At 44.0% G+C, this 18,697-nt stretch overlaps 1 protein-coding gene across 2 annotated transcripts in view; it reads right to left on the bottom strand.

The window, feature by feature from the left end:
• The window catches only part of PRDM5 (PR/SET domain 5), a 191,684-nt gene extending 173,774 nt beyond the window's left edge, over window positions 1-17,910 (bottom strand). For both annotated transcript variants that reach the window (XM_075616179.1, XM_075616189.1), the window contains exons 1-3: window positions 17,635-17,910; window positions 9,976-10,059; window positions 6,113-6,235 (exon numbers count right to left, since the gene is read on the bottom strand). In XM_075616179.1, the coding sequence (XP_075472294.1) occupies window positions 6,113-6,235; window positions 9,976-10,059; window positions 17,635-17,727 (300 nt within the window). In that variant the 5' untranslated portion in view covers window positions 17,728-17,910. The remainder of the gene's footprint in view (window positions 1-6,112; window positions 6,236-9,975; window positions 10,060-17,634) is intronic.
• Between the last annotated feature and the right edge of the window lie 787 nt (window positions 17,911-18,697).

Here is an 18,697-nt window from a genome sequence, read left to right as displayed (position 1 = left end):
TGAGAACAGGAATATATCCGTTTCACCGTAGTCCTATCATTCCGAAGACACTGATCATTTTATTATTCATGATATCGTAAACACAAATCATCCACCCTGCACTATTCATGCATATGCGTTTTTCATCAAATTTGAATTAAACATTAACTTGGGGAAAGATAAATTATTCACATTAAACCCTTTAATCATCATGATTTAAATGTCCAATTAGTTATGACAATGTAACACAGTATACATAATTTAGTCTACTCAGCTGAAAAGTTTTTGTTTTGTTTTTTTAGTTTTTAGAACTCCAACTATGTATATAACTTCTATGAAGACAGATTCATCTGCAGTAACACACTAAACAGGGACAAACTAAATGTAATATCATGCTATATAATATATGTCCCATTGAACATATTTCTAGACCGGGGCGCGCAAACTTTTTTCCCTGTGACCCCCTGCCGGCGGTCCCCTCGCCTCCGCGCCCCCCTCACCAGCGTCATGACGTCACGCTGCACGTAACATCACATGATCTTGCAGCGTCATTTGACGCCGCGTTGCCATGGCGACGCATGTGAGAAGCCAATAGAGCCAAGGAAAGTTAGGTTTACAGAGGCCGTGCAGCTCCCCCGGCACTTAATTTAAGTGCCTTCGGGAAGCGCGCGGAGCTTCTGTAAACCCCGCACCCCCGGCACTCAGTCTCGCGCCCCCTTGGCGTCGCAGCCCCCAGTTTGCGCCCCGCTGTTCTAGACTACTATTGTAAGTGCTGATAATATTAACGTGGAATAGTGCAAAAACCCAGTACAGGTGCAGCAGATGTTATTGCTCTCGCTGGAGTGCTGTAGCAGGACACACAAAACAGACACCATTGTATTCGAATTAAGTACACGTAAAAATGGGGTATGGCTAATGCATTATTTCACCTGCTGGTATGCGTCACATCTGCTACATCTGTATGTGCTGTCCTCCCCACACTGAACACAAATGGACCTATAGGTGTCTGCATTCTCTACAAAACCTAAAACCTGTACCAACTAACTAAAGTGGTGCAAATATTGGGAACATGTGTCAAAGAAATAAAAATATGTTTTTTTTCAATAGGGAATAGCCCTTTAACCCAATATGTATCAGAGTCTCCAGGCTGCATAGCAAGAGCAAACTTGGAGAAAAAAAACGTTTTATCAAAGAAAAGGGGCCCATTATTTTTATAAATTTGGTGCAGTTTTTTCATAAACCCCATGATGCAGGTTTGTTTGCCCCATAATCACATCACTATTGATACATTGACTCTGAGCCGCAAACAGCTTTCCTGGGGCATAGGACTCGTTTCCACTGCCACCCCCAATGTCAGCGGCCTTGCATGACCCCCCCCCCCCGCTCTCTCATACCCCAATCCCTCCCTCTCATCATCGCTCAACTCCCTCTCTCCCTCCGTATCTATTTCCCTCCATCACAAGTCCACCTTTCTCTCTCCACATCCCCACCCCTCTTCTCTCTCCCATGTCCCCACCCCCTCCCCTCTCTTTCCCACGCCCCCACCCCTCTCTCCCATGCCTCTACCCCTCTCTCCCACCCCTCTCTCTCTCATTCTCCCATCCCTCTCTCTAACACGCCCCCAGCCTACACTCTCTCTACCCCATGGCCCACCCTTCTCTCTCTACCACGCCCCCACCCCTCTCTCTACCACGCCCCCACCACCCTCTCTCTACTACCCCTCTCTCCCCCACCCGAGATAGGGGTAGGAGAGGAGTATGGGGGAAGAGGAGGTAATGGGGTGATAGAGTGGGCCTGGAGGGAGTAGGTATGGGGGGAGGGAGGCATGGAGGGAAGAGAAACAGGTAAGGAGGGGGAGGAGAGGAGGTATGGAGGGAAGAGAAGAGGAGAGAACGTGCTATGGGGGGCGAGGAGGTAATGGAGGGATAGTGTGGGCCTGGTGAGAGTAGGTTTGGGAGGAGGGGAGAGAGGAGGTATGGGTCTGGGGGGGGAGTAGGTATGGGCTTGAGAGGGAGGAGGTATGGGCTTGAGAGGGAGGGAGTAGGTATGGGCCTGGGGGAGAGTGTAGGAATGGGCCTGGGTGGGAGAGTGAGGAGTAGGTATTGGCCTAGGGAGGGGGGGAGGGGTGTACATATGGGCCTGGAAAGGGGGCGAGTGGGACAGGAATATGTATGGGCCCAGGGAGAGGAGAGGAGGTGTAGGGCCGAAGGGAAAGAAGGTATGAGCCTGTGGAATTGGAGGGCCAGAACTGAGGGGGGAGCCCAGAGGATGGAACAGGACCACGTGGGCCTAGCTTCCGAGAATGGGCCCTGTCGGAAGGAGAGACATCGCCCAGGTACTGATGGGACTATCGGGCCTGCCCAGTACTGGCATTGCAGGAAGTTAGGTTCAACTTACTGTCCAGGCCAGCCGGGCCGCCCAGAGCAGCCAGGCCTGGGATATTTGTCCTGGCTGTTCCCCCTGTTGGCGGCCCTGGATATAACTTCACCATGTGTATAAATACATGTATGTGTTGGAACATTTACATGTAGCCCTTTGTATTAACCTCCAAGGAAGAGTGACTAGAAATATTTAAAACTTTTTTTTTCACCTGAGGCAGCATCAATGTGTTAAATCAGATTTTTTTTTTACCTTTCCACTGAGGTTTACAAACAACTAAAAGCTGGCAGATATTTTTCCACATATGAATAGGTGAAAAAGTGACTACCGTACACAGCAAAATCTGATGCATCCTATCCTTATACATGTGCAGCCTCTAGCTCATCACCTAATGCTTCCTGTCCCTCTCTATAAGCCCTTCCCAAATGGCAAGTAGGCACAAGTGAGGCTTCTGTTTACCAAAAGTCTCCCAGGTGCAAAACTGGTCTAAAAGGTGGGGAAATAGTGCACTAGATTAATCAAAGGAAGAAATCCATTTAGTTTTGAATTTAATTTTTCTTTGAAGAATCAGGAGCAGGTATTTTACTGTCGGGAGATGGTTGTTGACCAGACCTTTAAAAAAAAAGTAATTTTCACAGTATGGCTATTATAGAATATATGAAACTAATAATTACACGACACAGACATAATTTCAGAAATCGGACTATGCATGATACAGTATGTAACTAGTCATATAACAACCTTCATAAATAACATTTTATTACAATGTGCGCTACTTAAACTACTACAATACTGCTGGGGAAAAAAGATCACGTTAATGCCGCGCTGGCCAACTCCAGTCCTCAAGGGCCACCAACAGGCCAGGTTTCCAGGATATCCCTGGTTTAGCAAAGGTTGCTGTATGAGCCACCTGTGCCGAAGCAGGGATACCCTGAAAACCTGACCTGTTGATGGCCCTTGAGGACTGGAGTTGGTCAGCCCTGCTTTAATACTTACTGTATGCGCCTAAAAGAATTGAAAAAAAAAAACAGCTTGACACATTGATAGGGAGAGGCTCATGTTAAAAATATAACTTCATCCTTCACTATACTTATCACACCTCCCACTTAACAGTTGATCTTCGTTACTTTTCTCACTAAATACTATTACAGTGAAATACTAGCGTTTAATTGGGAAGTGTGATAACCTTGAAACAAGGATTCTGTTCCTCTGAAAATGAAAACATCAAGCAGACAGACTAATTCTGTCCTCTGTGTATCCTTGATACAAATTAGGTCTCCATTTTACCACTTGTATTGCTCTGCAAATTAATCTTCCCTTTGTAGTCAGAAAGACTGGAGTAAATTTGCTGCTTTCACCAAAACAGTTCTTCGATATGTAAATACAAATAAGAAGCTTATCACAATGTCTCTAAGAGTTTCTTCTAATACTGCCTGCTGCACGGAGATAGTCTGCTTATGTGTTATTAGGATAGCGCTGATAGATCATTAAAAGATTAATCCATCACCCAGTTGTTGATAGTAAATACAGATAAGATTACGTTTAAACATTTCTTCTTTGGGGAATATGGTACCACTGTCTTAAATAGTCATCATGTTGTAAATGCAATGCTTGAATGTTACTTCTACCAACAGATGACTGTTGTCAACATGCATTTGATGTATCAATTTATATCAACTAGCCTCTCCAACAAGACATCTTCACTTATTAGGCCGAGCTTAAAGTGGTGGCGGCACTACATGTGCGCTTTCGTGCGCACGCATGTCAGGCACAATTCCGTGCTTTGCTATAGTAGTTAACCAAGTTAAACTAAACAAACTGGTGTTCGTGGCGCAAAATGAATGTAATAACAGTGCAATATAACCGTGCAATAAACCCGGTACAAATAATCACTGATATCACTTATACTGCAACTCCATGGAACATGATCCTCCGAAGTGGTTCCTCCTTGAAAAACCTAATGTAGAAAAGAAAGCACAGATGCATGCAATATGGTGCATTAACATTTCACTTTCATTGACAAACACAGGGCAACTCACACTTTCCCCGCTGATCAAATGCAGAGTGACATTGTGCGCACTCCAACCCTACTCCACACTCAGCTCCTTGCTGTGTGCATGCCCGCGTGCACGACTTCACCTTTCTGTGTCTCTCACTCGCGTCCCGGGTTGCCTTGCATCAGTCTCGCGTCAGCCGCTCTGGTTCCTGGTGGAGTTGGTACGGTGGCCTCTGCAGTCCAAAACACAGCAAGGAGCTGAGTCTGGAGCTGAGTCTGGGGTAGGGTTGGAGTGCACCCAAAGTCACTCTCTGCTTTTGACCAGCGGGGAAAGTGTGAGTTGTCCTTTTCCCCCCTGTGTTGTTTGTCAGTGAAAGTAAAATGTTATTGCACAATATTGCATGCATCTGTGCTTTCTTTTCTACATGAGGTTTTTCAAGGAGGAACCACTTCAGAGGACCCTGTTCCATGGAGTTGCAGTATAAGTGATATTATTGTCTATTTGTATTCACTGGGTTTATTGCATGGTTATATTGTACTGCTATATTTATTCATTTTGCGCCACGAACACCAGTTTGTTTAGTTTAGTGTGTTTTGCGGTCTGGGTTACCGCAGGTGTTTAGGCTGCATCTGAGTTTGCTCACAAAATATCAATTTTATCTGTTTGCGCCTTATTTTGTTCACTTTAAGTAGCTAGCCAAGTGCCTGCGCGCCTGCCGGCGACGTTTTGAGACGACAATAAATGTTGTCTTCTCGGGCGACTGCCGCGTGACATCAGCGTCACGTGAGCTGGTTCAGCCAATGAGGGCGAACTAGCATCGTGACGCGTTTGCCTCGCCCCCGCATCACCTCCGCTCCTGCAGCCAAGTGCACAGATCACTGGGGCTGCAGGAGTGCGCACGGTCGCGCAGGTAGAATAAGCTCTGCCTTACTGTTTCATATTATGAAAACTCTGTGGGAAATACTGACATAACGCCAAGAGTTGTAAGCTATTGCAGGCAATTTAACACCTTTTAGTGAATAATAGTGAACCATTATCTTCGTACGTGAGCTTTTTGGGAATCAGGGGCTCACAGGAGCTGAAAATAGGGAGGTTCAGCTCCAGAGAACCCCCGAGAAGCCTATATAAATTTAACTCATATAATGTCAGTATCTTTACACCTGAGCATGTCCTGCTCTTTTTTTGTGAGGGGGGGATGGAGGGGTGGTTTAAAAACCATGATTTTCTTCATCTCTAGTGTCTAACCTTTATACTGCACTGGGTTCTGGGGAGAGATCCATTTTAACTTTCCTGAAACCTATATTTTAAGTGCTTTCAAATATCTCCTGAACAAAGCTTCGGAGCGTAACAGTACAAAAAATTGTTCGAATAGCAAGAGATTTCTTAATGTAAAAAAAAAAAATTAAATGCAAAACAAATCTGCCGATCAGTGCAGACAGCGGCTTTAAGAATTGGCAAAAAGGTTGGGTTGATTTTTTTTTCTCCCCCTTTGCTTGCCTATACAGACATATACCATTCTAAGAAATATCAATACATTGTCCTGACACATTCCTAAAACGTCAGATAGCTTGGATGGATTATAATATCACAAATTACTGCTGACATAATTCCGCCCGAATCAAAACAATATAATTTACAAAGATTACAAGTTACCATATCCAGAAACTGTACCACTGCTGAAAAACTGCATATTGCACGCAGACCTAGTCTCCAGCTTTGACAACGAATATTACTTCTACATATTTGAGTATATTGACCTGGATAGCTGCCAAGTTCTTTTGATCTTGGGACGGAGCCTCGTGGACAAAGCGCAGCCAATTGGAATGGCGGGGATTGGTGGCATCCAAAACATACAGGACTTCTCCTTTATTTCCACGAACCTGAAAAGGGAAAATAACACGTATAGCAAAAAACAGAAAATGTATGCAACAAGGAAAACTAGAAATTACCACAAATCTTCCAAAAAATATATTATGGACCAATAAAGGTTATCTTTTAGTAGCTTTGACCCACTCTCTCCTTTTGCTGGGCGCCTTTCTCTATATGGATATTTACTTGGATCTTCCAAAAAATAACATGGTTTTACTTCCCTGTATTAAAAAACAAAAACAATCTGTGGAAAGCAGGGCCAGCCATGGATATCTATTTTGAAAGGATTTTGTGCAGAGGTCTAACTATTCATTGAGGAATGTCCGTTTATCATAATTTGAAAAACGTTTTAATGGACCAACACTTCATATCTGTACAGCAGCTCTACCAGACTCAAGTTCCCAAGACTCAAGTTGCACGTACTGTAAGATGCATTAAAATACTCAGTTGCCCTTGTTGGGATCTGAAACTGTACCCTACTCACTAAAATTCTACAGGCCGGCCTCACTACAACTATTTCCTTGTAGTCCCATTTAAAGGTGAAATATCAAAATATTTCACCCTTCATTTTTTTTTTACATGAGTTCCCAGGAAAAACTAAAAGAAAAACTGGAAAATAACAAAGCCGAGTATTTTCAATACTTTGTTGTATTCCTTTATTTGTGTTTTATTCAAGTTTGAATGTAGCATTGTTTGTTGTTAAAGTTTCTCAACAACAAAAAATGAATTGCAGCTCCAGCTCAAAGACAAACAATTATGTATATATAGTGTAGTATATCAGATCTTCAGTAGAGGATATTAAAAAAAAAAATGACATGTGATATGCGTTGTAAGTCATAACCATATGGCTAATCTTCCTCACATCAGAATCATTCATGGATCATATATATTAGTCTGCATGGTGCACATTTATCAAAATGTCAAATAGCAAGTCACTAGCACAAAGCAGTTCAATCATCAACATTAAAAAAACCAGCTGTTTAAAATAAAATAAATCATTTTTTAATACAAAGAAATACGACAAACAATATCAGACTATTTGAAAATTAAATCCATGGTTAAAACCAGAGGCACATTGTGAAACGTATGCCTAAATATACCTACACTTGTCAAACACCAAAGGCCTATGATTTACAACCTATGTTTCCTTGAAATATCAGACATTTATTTTCTAAAGGTTCTGTTTTTCTTATCAGAGTAGATTCACTTTTTTTTTTAAAAAATGAAACCTTCTGATAAATGACCTTTTATGTTATGCAACCTACGTGCAATTCAAGATTTGAGATGTTATTGTAACCAATCTAGTGAGAGCAGATGCTGTATGTGTGTGCAGAGAAACCATGCGCGGGACTACATGCAAGTTCTAACAAATGTTTCTATTTTATAAATTGCCTCGACTTTTCCTTTGCCACCCATGTCATACTGTATATTTCACAGGGACTTTTCAAAACAGTTTTATAACGGCTGATTTTATAACTGTCATCATCAGTACAGAAAAACTATGGAATATTTTCAGCATTAGCTATGGTGCCATCAATTAGCTCCAAACAAAAGAGTAAGCTTGGTTAATTGTGTGGTATAGTAGTTGTTATGAGTCAGGTGTTCAGGCCTACATTTCTAATACAGTATATTGGGCTCATCCCCAAAAAATCCAACAAATGGTAAACATGTTAGAGAATGTGTTACACGGCTTCTTTGGCGGAGATTATAGAGGGCGCGCGACGGAGCGCAAGGAGTCGCACGCACCTGTAGCCCTAGCATTGGGTGAACTAGCTTCCAGCGATTGGGGAGGCGTGGCGGATGCGTCACAAGGATGCCTCACCCTCATTGGCTGAACCGCTCACGTTACGCGCCCGTGAGGCGTCCATCGCTCGAAAAGACAAAATAATTTGTCTTTTCAAAAAACTGCCGCGCGGTCGCTCTGCACCGCTCGCGAGCACTATGTGCGGCCTCATAGAGAAGAGGTCTGTTGTTCGCATGGCGTGTGCGCCGTCGTGCCCTCTATAATCATGGCCTTTAGTTCTTGTAAACTACATGTATGTTACAAAGTTGCACTTCTTTCACATTTAAAAAGATGTCCTATAGTCACTAAAGTGGGATAAAGAGCCAGTTAAGCCAGGGGTGCATAAACTTTTCATTTCGCGCCACCCGTCTGCGTTCCCCCTTGCCTGCGCACCCCCCCCCCCCTCCTTACCTGCTCTTGGGCTACACGACGTCACGACATCATGTGACGCGTTGCCATTTGACCCATGACGCCGCGCTGTCATGACGACGCGTCACTGAAGAACCGGCAGAGAGCAGGTATGGGAAGTTACAGAGGCCTCACGCCTCCCCCGGCATTTAATTTACATGCCTGGGGGAAGAGCGTCGGGGCTCTGCAACCACCGAGCTACAAAATCCTGCGCCCCCCAGTTTGTGCACCCCTGAGTTAAGCTAACGGAGGGAGGTGTGCAAATTCCTCCTGAATACACAGTGACATCATACAAAGGGAGTAGTAACCAGAGGAAATCAAACCCCTCTAAAGTCTCAGCTCACCATGTTTACATACGAACCTTCAAAACATATTTTACAATAATTATAGGTGTCACATTTTGGTAAAACAGTCGTCAAAGACTCCGATTTAACCCTTTAACGTGTCCCTGCTAGTAGTACACTTTGATCCCAGCCCTTCAGAGCAACACAATGTTCTTACCTTACATACACTGAATGTGGCCAGCAGAATAATGACAGTTTTTTCACCTTTATGGCGTGCTTCAGGAAAAATAATGTGGTGACCAGTTTTAGCTGCCGCTTTGTGCTGTTTGACCCCATCAGTCGTCTTGCCCTTTTTTGTTCTTAGCATATTGTGATACAAAACTGTAAATATTCTAATTCTGGAGGGGGACTTGCTTAGGGATATTGAAAATAGATGCTGGATATTTGTATAAGGCCCACAATGCTGTGTGTGAGCTCCCTGAAATCATAACCTAATGACATCATCACAACAGAGCCAACAGCAGAATGCCAAACATGTTTTCATCCTTTTTTTCACATGTGCTAGTTAGGCTAGTTAGTTATTTAGTTAGTTAGGTTATCAAAATCTGTATCTGCAAAACTGGGGAAAACTGATGAAAAAATAGTACCAGGTTTATCAAAGAAAAATATATTTTCGCTACTCTCGCTTTGGTTTTGTTTGAAAAAAGAAAAAATGTAAATACTAATAGTAATAAAAAGGGGATACATAAAAGAGAGATTTGGAGGGCAAATGTTTAAAAAATAACAATAAATAAATGAATAAATACAAAAAGTGGAGTTGTAGGTAGCGATTGTTGCAGAAATGGTTCATGTTATGACTAGAGATGTCCATTCTTTATTTACATTCTCGTGGTGGTTGGTCCTGGCCGCAGGAGAGGTCCTTGGGGGGAGCCGTGTGTAATGGCCCGTGGGGGTTCAGATGACATATCGCTAAATGGGCAGTGACATCCGATATGGCGTTGCTGGCTAACAACATGCCCACTGAGCTGATATAGCTAGTGGCTGGTACCAGTGTGGTTCGTGTTTTTGGGCTGTCCGGACATGTTTGTTGTATTGTATTGATTTGTTAATGTTGTGACCAATGAAACCCAATGAATGGTGTAAGTATTGGGATATGGATATTGGGAACAGGGGGTGATTGGTCACACAAGAGCCTTTAAAATGTATCAGGTAAAGCAATTGTGGTGAATACCACTGGAACAAAATGTTGTGTTTGTGAAGACATGATTCTTCTTACCTCCCACATCAACCTGTTATCCATACTTTCATCCACTTCATTTGGAATTCGCTTTTCTCCAGCAAAGGGACCAAACTTCTCACCCTGCCCAGGAAGAAAGCAGTAATATATTTATTTCCTAAAAGATAATGTTACCTATATATTTTTTTGTGATGTCTCTCTCTTAAAAGTGAAGCTCCACATCCACAAAATGTATATTAGGCCATGTGTTTATTTACCCATTCTATTACCACTATCATATATGTTTATTATGTTATAATTATGTTATAATATATTCAACAATAAAGTTAAACCAAAGTGAAAGTGTATTTTAACTTAGCTTTTTATGCCGCTTCATTTTATGTGTTACAAATGTGCAAATGCCATACACTCTGTATGGGTCATTAAGCAATACCTGTGCAGAACGTATTTCGCTTTGAAAAATAGTGTGTGTGATTTTCTATTTATTTTTTATCACCAGAAGTGTCTCTCAATATCATGTCTGTTTCACACAATTAAACTGTTACCTGTGTGTCTCATGCAAGAGAGGTGTGTACATTTAAAACCACTTCTTGTCTCTTTATGGCAGGCCTGCACAACTTGTAAAGTGCGAAGGGCCGAACTGCTCCAAAGAAAACTGATTTGGGCCGCACGGGTAAAATCATCATCATCATCATCATATTTCCCCCAGCACCCCTCATCATTATCCTCATCATATCTTCTCTCCCCCCCTCCCCCCACAGATCATCATCATATCACCCCCCCCCCACACACACACACACACACACACACCCAACCCCAACCCACTGACACTGACCTGCACAGGTACAGACACTGACCTGCACAGGCACAGACACTGACCTGCACAGACACTGACCTGCACAGGCACAGACACTGACCTGCACAGGCACCGACACTGACTTGCACAGGCACCGACACTGACCTGCACAGGCACCGACACTGACCTGCACAGGCACAGACACAGACCTGCACAGGCACCGACACAGACCTGCACAGGCACCGACACAGACCTGCACAGGCACCGACACTGACCTGCACAGGCACTGACCTGCACAGGCACTGACCTGCACAGGCACAGACCTGCACAGGCACCGACACTGACCTGCACAGGCACTGACCTGCACAGGCACAGCCACACTGACACACTGACACAATGACACAATGACACACTGACGTCTCGTTCAGGGTGCAGGCTTCGGAGGGATTGCATGCTTACGTGAGGGCGGCAGTCCGAAACAATGTATGTAAAGTTAATTGTGGTTGTCAGGGTAGCAGCTGCCCTGTCTCCGAAGTACGCAGTTGACGCTGGCTACAGTTTCAATAAACAACCCAAGTTGTTTATTCAAGCTGCAGCAGCATCACTGGTACTTTGGCAGCCAATGAAATCATTCTTGAGAATGATTTCAAGACAGCAACACCGATCCTTAAACTGCTGTCTGTAGTCCCGCCTCCTCAACTCTTGAAAATGTCTGCTGGGGATGATGCTCGCACACGCGAACGCCCGCCCTCAACTCCTGCCTCTGGCACCCTGAACGAGGCCTGGCACTAGCTCTGGGGGGCAGCTGCAGGGAGGGGGGGAGTGTCCTACCTATCACTGTGGAACATGGTTGGGGGGAGTGGGGGAGCCATCTTGGGCCCTGGCAGCAGGCACCTCACTTCCTGCTCTCACTAACAGGCTCTGCTGTCACTAACCCCGCCCCCACCCTCTGCAGCTAGCCCCGCCCCCTCACTCTGCAGTCAGACCGGCCTCAGGCCTCGTTCAGGGTGCTGGCTTCGGAGGGAGGGCGTGCGGACGTGCGAGCTGCCGTGGGACACAATGTATTCAAATTGAATAATGGTTGTCAGGGTAGCAGCTGCCCTGTCTCCGAAGTACGGAGTTGACGCTGGCTAGTTTCAATAAACAAAAAATTCGTTTTTTGAAGCTGCAGCAGCGTCACTGGGACCTAGGCAGCCAATGAAATCATTCTTGAGAATGATTTCAAGACTGCAATTTGGATCCCTAACCTCACGTCTGTAGCCCCGCCCCCTCCTCAACTCCTGAAAACGTCTGCTGGGGAGGATCAACACACATCGCCCAGCAGACTGCCGCCCTCCCGAACGCCCGCCCTCCAACTCCTGCCTCTGGAACCCTTTACGAGGCCTCAGCTCTGTTCCTTCTCTCCTCTCTGCCTGCAGGGGATCGCATCAAACTGCTGCCGATCCTTCCCTAATAGGCAGAGGGGGTTGGGGGGGTATCACAATGCTAGCACTCGGCAGAGTGGGCTCAGGAGGGGGTGGGGAGCGTGTCAAAATGCTGGCGCTCCTTCCCTCCTGTGTCTGCAGAGCGGGCTGGGGGGGGGGTGAGGGAGGGAGGGGCATCACGGGCCTCACAGGGAGCCGTATGTTGTGCAGGCCTGCTTTATGGTATATGAATATTGTACATTAAGCTAAAAAAATGATCTTGAGCAATATTTTCATTGAAAAGTAAGGTTCTTTCATGTAACAGTATACAGAAGGATGCAACTACTTTCAAGTAAATCAGTTGCACATTGTTAAATTACAAAGACACACACAATCCCAGCAAGCTCTAACCCCAACACCTGCCACATCATAATATATATTTTTGTGATAAAAGGAGTGCTACTGGGAGTGACTAAATGTAAACAACAAACAGGACCAGTGCAAGTGTATTCAGCACCCTAGGCGTACATTCAGACCTGCGACCGCAATTCCCCTCCCCCCATGCTAATCCCTACACTAGTTTCCTGTATTCTATAGAATAACATTTAATCCCTAGTCATGATTTACAAATCTTAAAAACAATGCTGCACTCCCTTACATCCCAGTCCCCATCCCCAAATATATCCCTAAACGCCCCCTACGTTCTGCCTATGACATCCGACTCTCCTCCTGCCTTATTACCTCCTCTCACTGCCACCTACAAGACTTCTCCCGTGCTGCCGCCTCTCTCTGGAATTCCCTAGCACACATAAAACCCTATCCTACTCTCCCCTGACTTTCAGACATTTAAAAACTTCCTAAAAACCTCACCTTTTCAAGGAAACCACTCAGGCATACCCTTAACATCCAACACCCCCCCCCCCCCCCCCCACACACACACACACACTCTCCCCTTTAACCTATTAGGACCTGCTATGCAGCTGGGTCTAATACCACGTTAACACCCCTTAATATCTACACCCCCAAACCTTAATTTTTAAGGTTCTTGTTAACTAGGATTGCCAGTCACATAAAGTATAATTATGTATATTGTATGACTTGTTTGAGGATGAACAGGGTTAGTGTCACTTAAAATAAATACATAATCTTCACTGCACAGCCATCAATAAATACCTCTGAATTATGTATTCTTTAACCCATTTTGTCTCTGGAAGGTTATGTCCCTTTTTCCCTTTGCAATTAATAACGTTTTTGTATGGGTGCTCAGGTACACTAAGGGAAAATTGTGTGCTCAAGCTATTCACAATGAAAGAGTTAATGAGGTGGCCCCCTCTTTTGTAGTGGGTGGGGTGAATAAGTAATCTATAAAGTGGTATAATTGATGGTGCCTTACGCTTTCCTTGGTAATAACCAATGAGGTGCAGCGGTGTGAATTCTTGCCAAAGCCTCACCCCTACTACCACAGATGCTGGTTAACAATGATTTTCTTCAGCTAGACACCCACCACAGAGGAAACAAGTGATTTACTCACTTTTGAAACTTCTTCCACATCCACTGAGGGGGGTTGCCACTGCGTGATTAGCAACCCATATTCTGCATGGATAAAAAGGAGACGCAAATTCTCCTACGTTTCGCACTTTTTGATAAAGCACCCGTGTGGTGCGAAACGCGTAGGAAGGTTTGTGCTTCCTTTTTATCCATACAGAATAAAGGAATTTTGGTACTGATCGGGATCCTGTCTCCTTGAGCTGTGCGCTGCCCCTACCTGTTCTATAGGAGAGTGGATAGATCCAAGGTATTGCCACCCCAAGGAAAAAATCAGGAAACTCACCAGCAAAAATAAACACAAATCAATTTAATAGAACTACATAAAAAACATGAACAAAAACAGGAGACCTTCCTCCCACTCGATTCACGCCCCCTGTCCTGGAACTAGAATCAGAGTTCTGTTCCCTTTCCCCTTTTTGCAGCTCTGCCTGCTGGCCCATTACGTTCCCTGCAGTTATTATACCTGTGCAGGCGATTTGGATACATTAGTTTCTTTATCTCCTAGCCTCCTGCAGCGGTTGCCACGACTACCCCTGTTATTCCCCTGGCATAGTGGACTGTTCCACTCTCCCCTGCCTGTATTCACAGTTTCCTTAGCCCAGGCTCTGTTCCTGTGAGGAGCCTCCATTTTGCTTTCTTTTCACCTCAGCAGGCACTACCTATGCCCTCAGATCCCGGGAAGAAGCATCGTTTTTACTCTTTGTCCTTACTATCAAGCACTATTATTACAGACAACTCTCTCTCACTACAGTACACCATCTACAAGAATATTTGTGATCTGCTGCTTTTCAATAAAGTGAAGAAAACTTATAGAACTTGTGGTGCTTGTAAACGGAAACTAGTTAAGCTGTCTGACCATATATTATCCAGCCTATCTCCCTGTGGTTCCAGCACACCCCCCTATGGAGCTTTTTCAAGGAGTGGTGTATTATTGTGAGTAGCGTATATTTCACACCCATTGCAGTTTTACACGGGGCTACTAACTAAGGCTGCGTCCATAGGACTGCAGCCGTGCGGAGGCACGCGGAGGCTGAGGGAAAGCAGGTGCTTTCCCTGGCCTTGGTCCGGGGGGGCGTCGGGGAGGGGGGGGCTGTGACGTCACGGAGCTGGTTCGCCCTCATTGGGTGAACCGCTCACGTGACCGGCCCTGCGCTCCCTTGAGCGCCAAATCTAAAAATTTAATAAGACACACGCTTCCGCACGCTTGTGATATAATCACCACCATCCGGTAACTGCAACAGGTGCACGCAAGGACATTACGTCATCACGGAGCGCAGCTACCAACTGATTTGAGCGCCGGATATCGCAGAGAACTCCAGGCAGGGCGGTGTGTTCCTGGTATCGTTGGAAATCGTTTCATACCATCACCAAGCCCAGGACATCCTGCAAACAACGTGGTTCAATACCATCCTGGGACCGAGGATTTATTCCAGTACCTGTTGCAGTTACCGGATGGTGGTGATTATATCACAATATGCTTTTAAAACTTGTACCCTTGTGAGTGCATTTTTTATCCCCCCCTCCCCCTCCCCTTAATAAATTTACGTTTTTACGCTATGGGGTGTGCGCTCTCTCCTCTCTCTCTTCTGCAGATTCCTTTCGGATGTGGTTAATCCTTTGAGAGCAGCCGGAGACCCCCAACACCATTTGCATTTTTTTTTTTTTTTTTTTTTCTATTTTTATTGGACAATCCAATTGAGGACTGGTATCACTCTCTTTCTATTGTTTTTATTCATTTTTTTATATATTTCATATTATATTATCCTTTCCATTCTATATGTAACCCTGTTTATGCATCTATATTGGGTGTCACTTATCACCATTTGATATTCATTAATGATTATATTATAGCACACTATATACATTGATTCAATTTTATAATTGATTCATATATACCCACTAGGATAGGCACTTAGTTGTTTCATTAACACATTTAAATAGATTATATATTTATACACCTCACTAATTTACCCCTATAGGCGCTGCTTTTTTGTTTTTGTTTGTCAATATATATATATATATACAGTGGTTGACAAATCACCAAAAAATCTACTCGCCACACAAAAAAATCTACTCGCCACCTAGTACCAAACGTGTGCTGCTTGGGCCAATATTTACTCGCCCGGGGGTTAAATCCACTCGCCCGGGGCGAGCAAATGTATAGGTTTGTCGAACACTGTATATATATATATATATATATATATACGAGAAGAAAGCGCCCGATCCTAGTGTAATATGAAAAATACTCAATTTAATGTTCCCAATAGAAAGTCCAACAAATTTAAACTCACGAACGAAAAAAATATTCAAGCATGTAATGAGTGATACTCATTCACCAAACGCCGGACATCACTGCTCCGCTCGCATGCCTCACTCCCACGTGTAGTCCCAGCACCTGAGCCACCGTCCCGCAGGGGCATCAGAGAAAGCGCAGCTCCTCCAAATGTTACCCGGAAGCACACCGAACCAACCAGCAGCACCGGATATGAGGAAATTACCTTAGGGTACATTGTCAATGCGTGGCAGCGTCACAGAGTCTTTAGCGAAGTCCAGAGTATGGATAGGTATAATGTGATGGCTATCACTAGCTCACACTACAACTCCCTACGCGTTTCTTCACACTTGGGTGATTTCATCAGGGAACATACATATATATATATATATATATATATATATATATATATATATATATATATACATATATTTATATATAAATATATATATATTTGTACAGAAGTGCACAACTTCCAATGGTGGCATTTTGGATTTAAACACGGAATGCCATCTGATTTTGAAACTTGAAACTGATTTTACTTTGATCCAAAACCAGAAATAAATCTGGAAGACTTGATATTTTATAAAAGAATCGCAATTGTTTTCCAATAAAATATTTTAAAAAGTAAGCTTGTGTTTTATTTTTTTAGGAGGTCTCGTAATAAAAAGAAGTTACCAAAAAAAGACAAAAAAGAAGCAGCCCTGGAATGCACTTTTAACCCCTTGAGTGCCCCATGACAACAGTCACTCTAGGGGCCTTATTACATACAGGGTGTCATGCTATAAATGCTCGTTTTTGGGGGGGGAGATCGCGTTCACCTCTCCAAATCTGAAAGGCCGGGAGGCTAGTAAATTGAAAGATAAGGCATCTAGTATTTCAAACATTGATACCATAGAGGCAACTGTTGAGAGGGAATAATGGTATATTCTTGGACACTGCACCTGTAGAATAACAAATGCATATTTTGCATCTTTCTTGCATTTGTACACTTTAACTGTGTAAAACTTAGCTCCTACTTCAGAGACAAATCTCCTACATGTAATGCCATTAAAAAAAAGTATGTATGCTGCATACATTTAACAACTTCCAAGCATGTGTGTGAAGAATGGCAGCACAGACCAAGGCAGCGAAGGTGCATAGGTAATGTAAGCCATTACGCACCCATTTGCTGTGATAAATAAGCCCTTTTGGAAACTATTGATCAAAGTGTCTCCATTGCACAACTGGTGCAAAAACGTGCGCACCAGTTTCATCATAGGAAGCAAATCCCACTTCAATCTATGGTTAAAAAAATGTGATGCTGTTTTGTTTTTTTATACACAATATTGCCCGTTTTGCAACAGGAAGCCTGATAGAAGACATCCTGTGCTCACTGTGAGACAGTTTCTTCGTAACTAAAGCCCCAATATACTGTGACATGTCCCTGCGCCCCTGTCTACTGCAACCAGGACATGTGTCTTCCCGCTGCCAAGTGGAGTAGGAGCTCCTACTCCTAGCTGCTGAAGTAGAGTAGGAGCTGAGCGTGTGTAGACGTGGCAGCTCCCCTCCCGGATCGGCATACAACACACACATGCACCCTGGGGAGAAACGCTGGATGGAGCTGCTGCTGCTGCTGAACTCCCCAAATAACAACGTAACAGTCCCTTACTTTTGTTTGTGTTTGTGATCAGACAAACCTTTTTGACTCGCCTGCTGGTGTATAGCCCCATCCCGTCTTGGACTTGGGAAGACTTCAGGGAAAATCTGTCTGGCACGTACATGCCCAGCATGTTTTATGGCGTTTGCTTTGTAATGTGTTAGACAGGGTGCCTGAGTGAGGAGGGGGGGTGGGAAGGTAGGTGGCTGGTTTGGGAGTGGGTATTTATTTCATGTTAGGATAGGAAGGGGTCAGCCGCCGCTGGTTAGTGGGACTTCAGGCTCCATGTCTGTGCTCCGGAGCCGCGGGTCTTCACAGGCTGCTGATGCACTGAACGGGGGGAGGAAAGCTGCCACCCTATTGGCCGAAAGTTTGGCTCATCCCAAATATATGCAGCTTCTGAACTCAGAGAGTGCAGGAATTGGGGGAATAAATCCTGTATTTTATACCAGAAGCTTTGGTGCAGAGTGACTCTGCTTATGCTGCTCTTTCACTGCGAGGATCCCTTATTAGCAGGGACCCAAATACGGGAAATATTGGGTTCAAGAACACAAATTACAAATGTCACTTTACTGCTGGGGGGGGGGGGTCCAGAGCATTGCGAGTAGGTGCATTATAACGCCTCTGGTTTCTTGCTTCTGTTCCCTCTGTCTCATCTAGGGTTAGGTTTCAAGCATGGTATTAAGGTCCTAGAAAAGAGCAACATTTCCCTTTTGTACACTGAAATAAAACGGTGGTTTCACCCCACTTTACTATTTCAGGATCCCATTCAATTGAGATTAATGGAAATATTCTGATTTCCCTGTTTGAGTAACTGTACAATCCACAACTGGTCAGTACTTAATATTTATCACTGGGACTCCCAGAAAAGCTGTTATCATGTTTCTACTTTCTGCCAGATGAAAGTTCACTTAATTCAATGCAGGGCAGTAGAAGACAAAGTAATCTCCCTCAGTTTCATCCCAAATTTCTGAATTTCAGCTATTACAAGTTTCATGTATAGGTTCGAATAGGGCTGCCAAGATCTAAGGATTCAAATTAATGAGATTAGGGGTTTGTACATTAAAAATATCATTTTAATCTCTTCAATTAAAGAGCAATGC

The sequence above is a fragment of the Ascaphus truei genome, chromosome 1 (assembly GCF_040206685.1).
Source record: "Ascaphus truei isolate aAscTru1 chromosome 1, aAscTru1.hap1, whole genome shotgun sequence".
Lineage (NCBI taxonomy): Eukaryota > Metazoa > Chordata > Amphibia > Anura > Ascaphidae > Ascaphus > Ascaphus truei.
The sequence above is the reverse complement of the archived record's forward strand: the minus strand, read 5'-3'. Positions and strand labels throughout refer to the sequence as shown.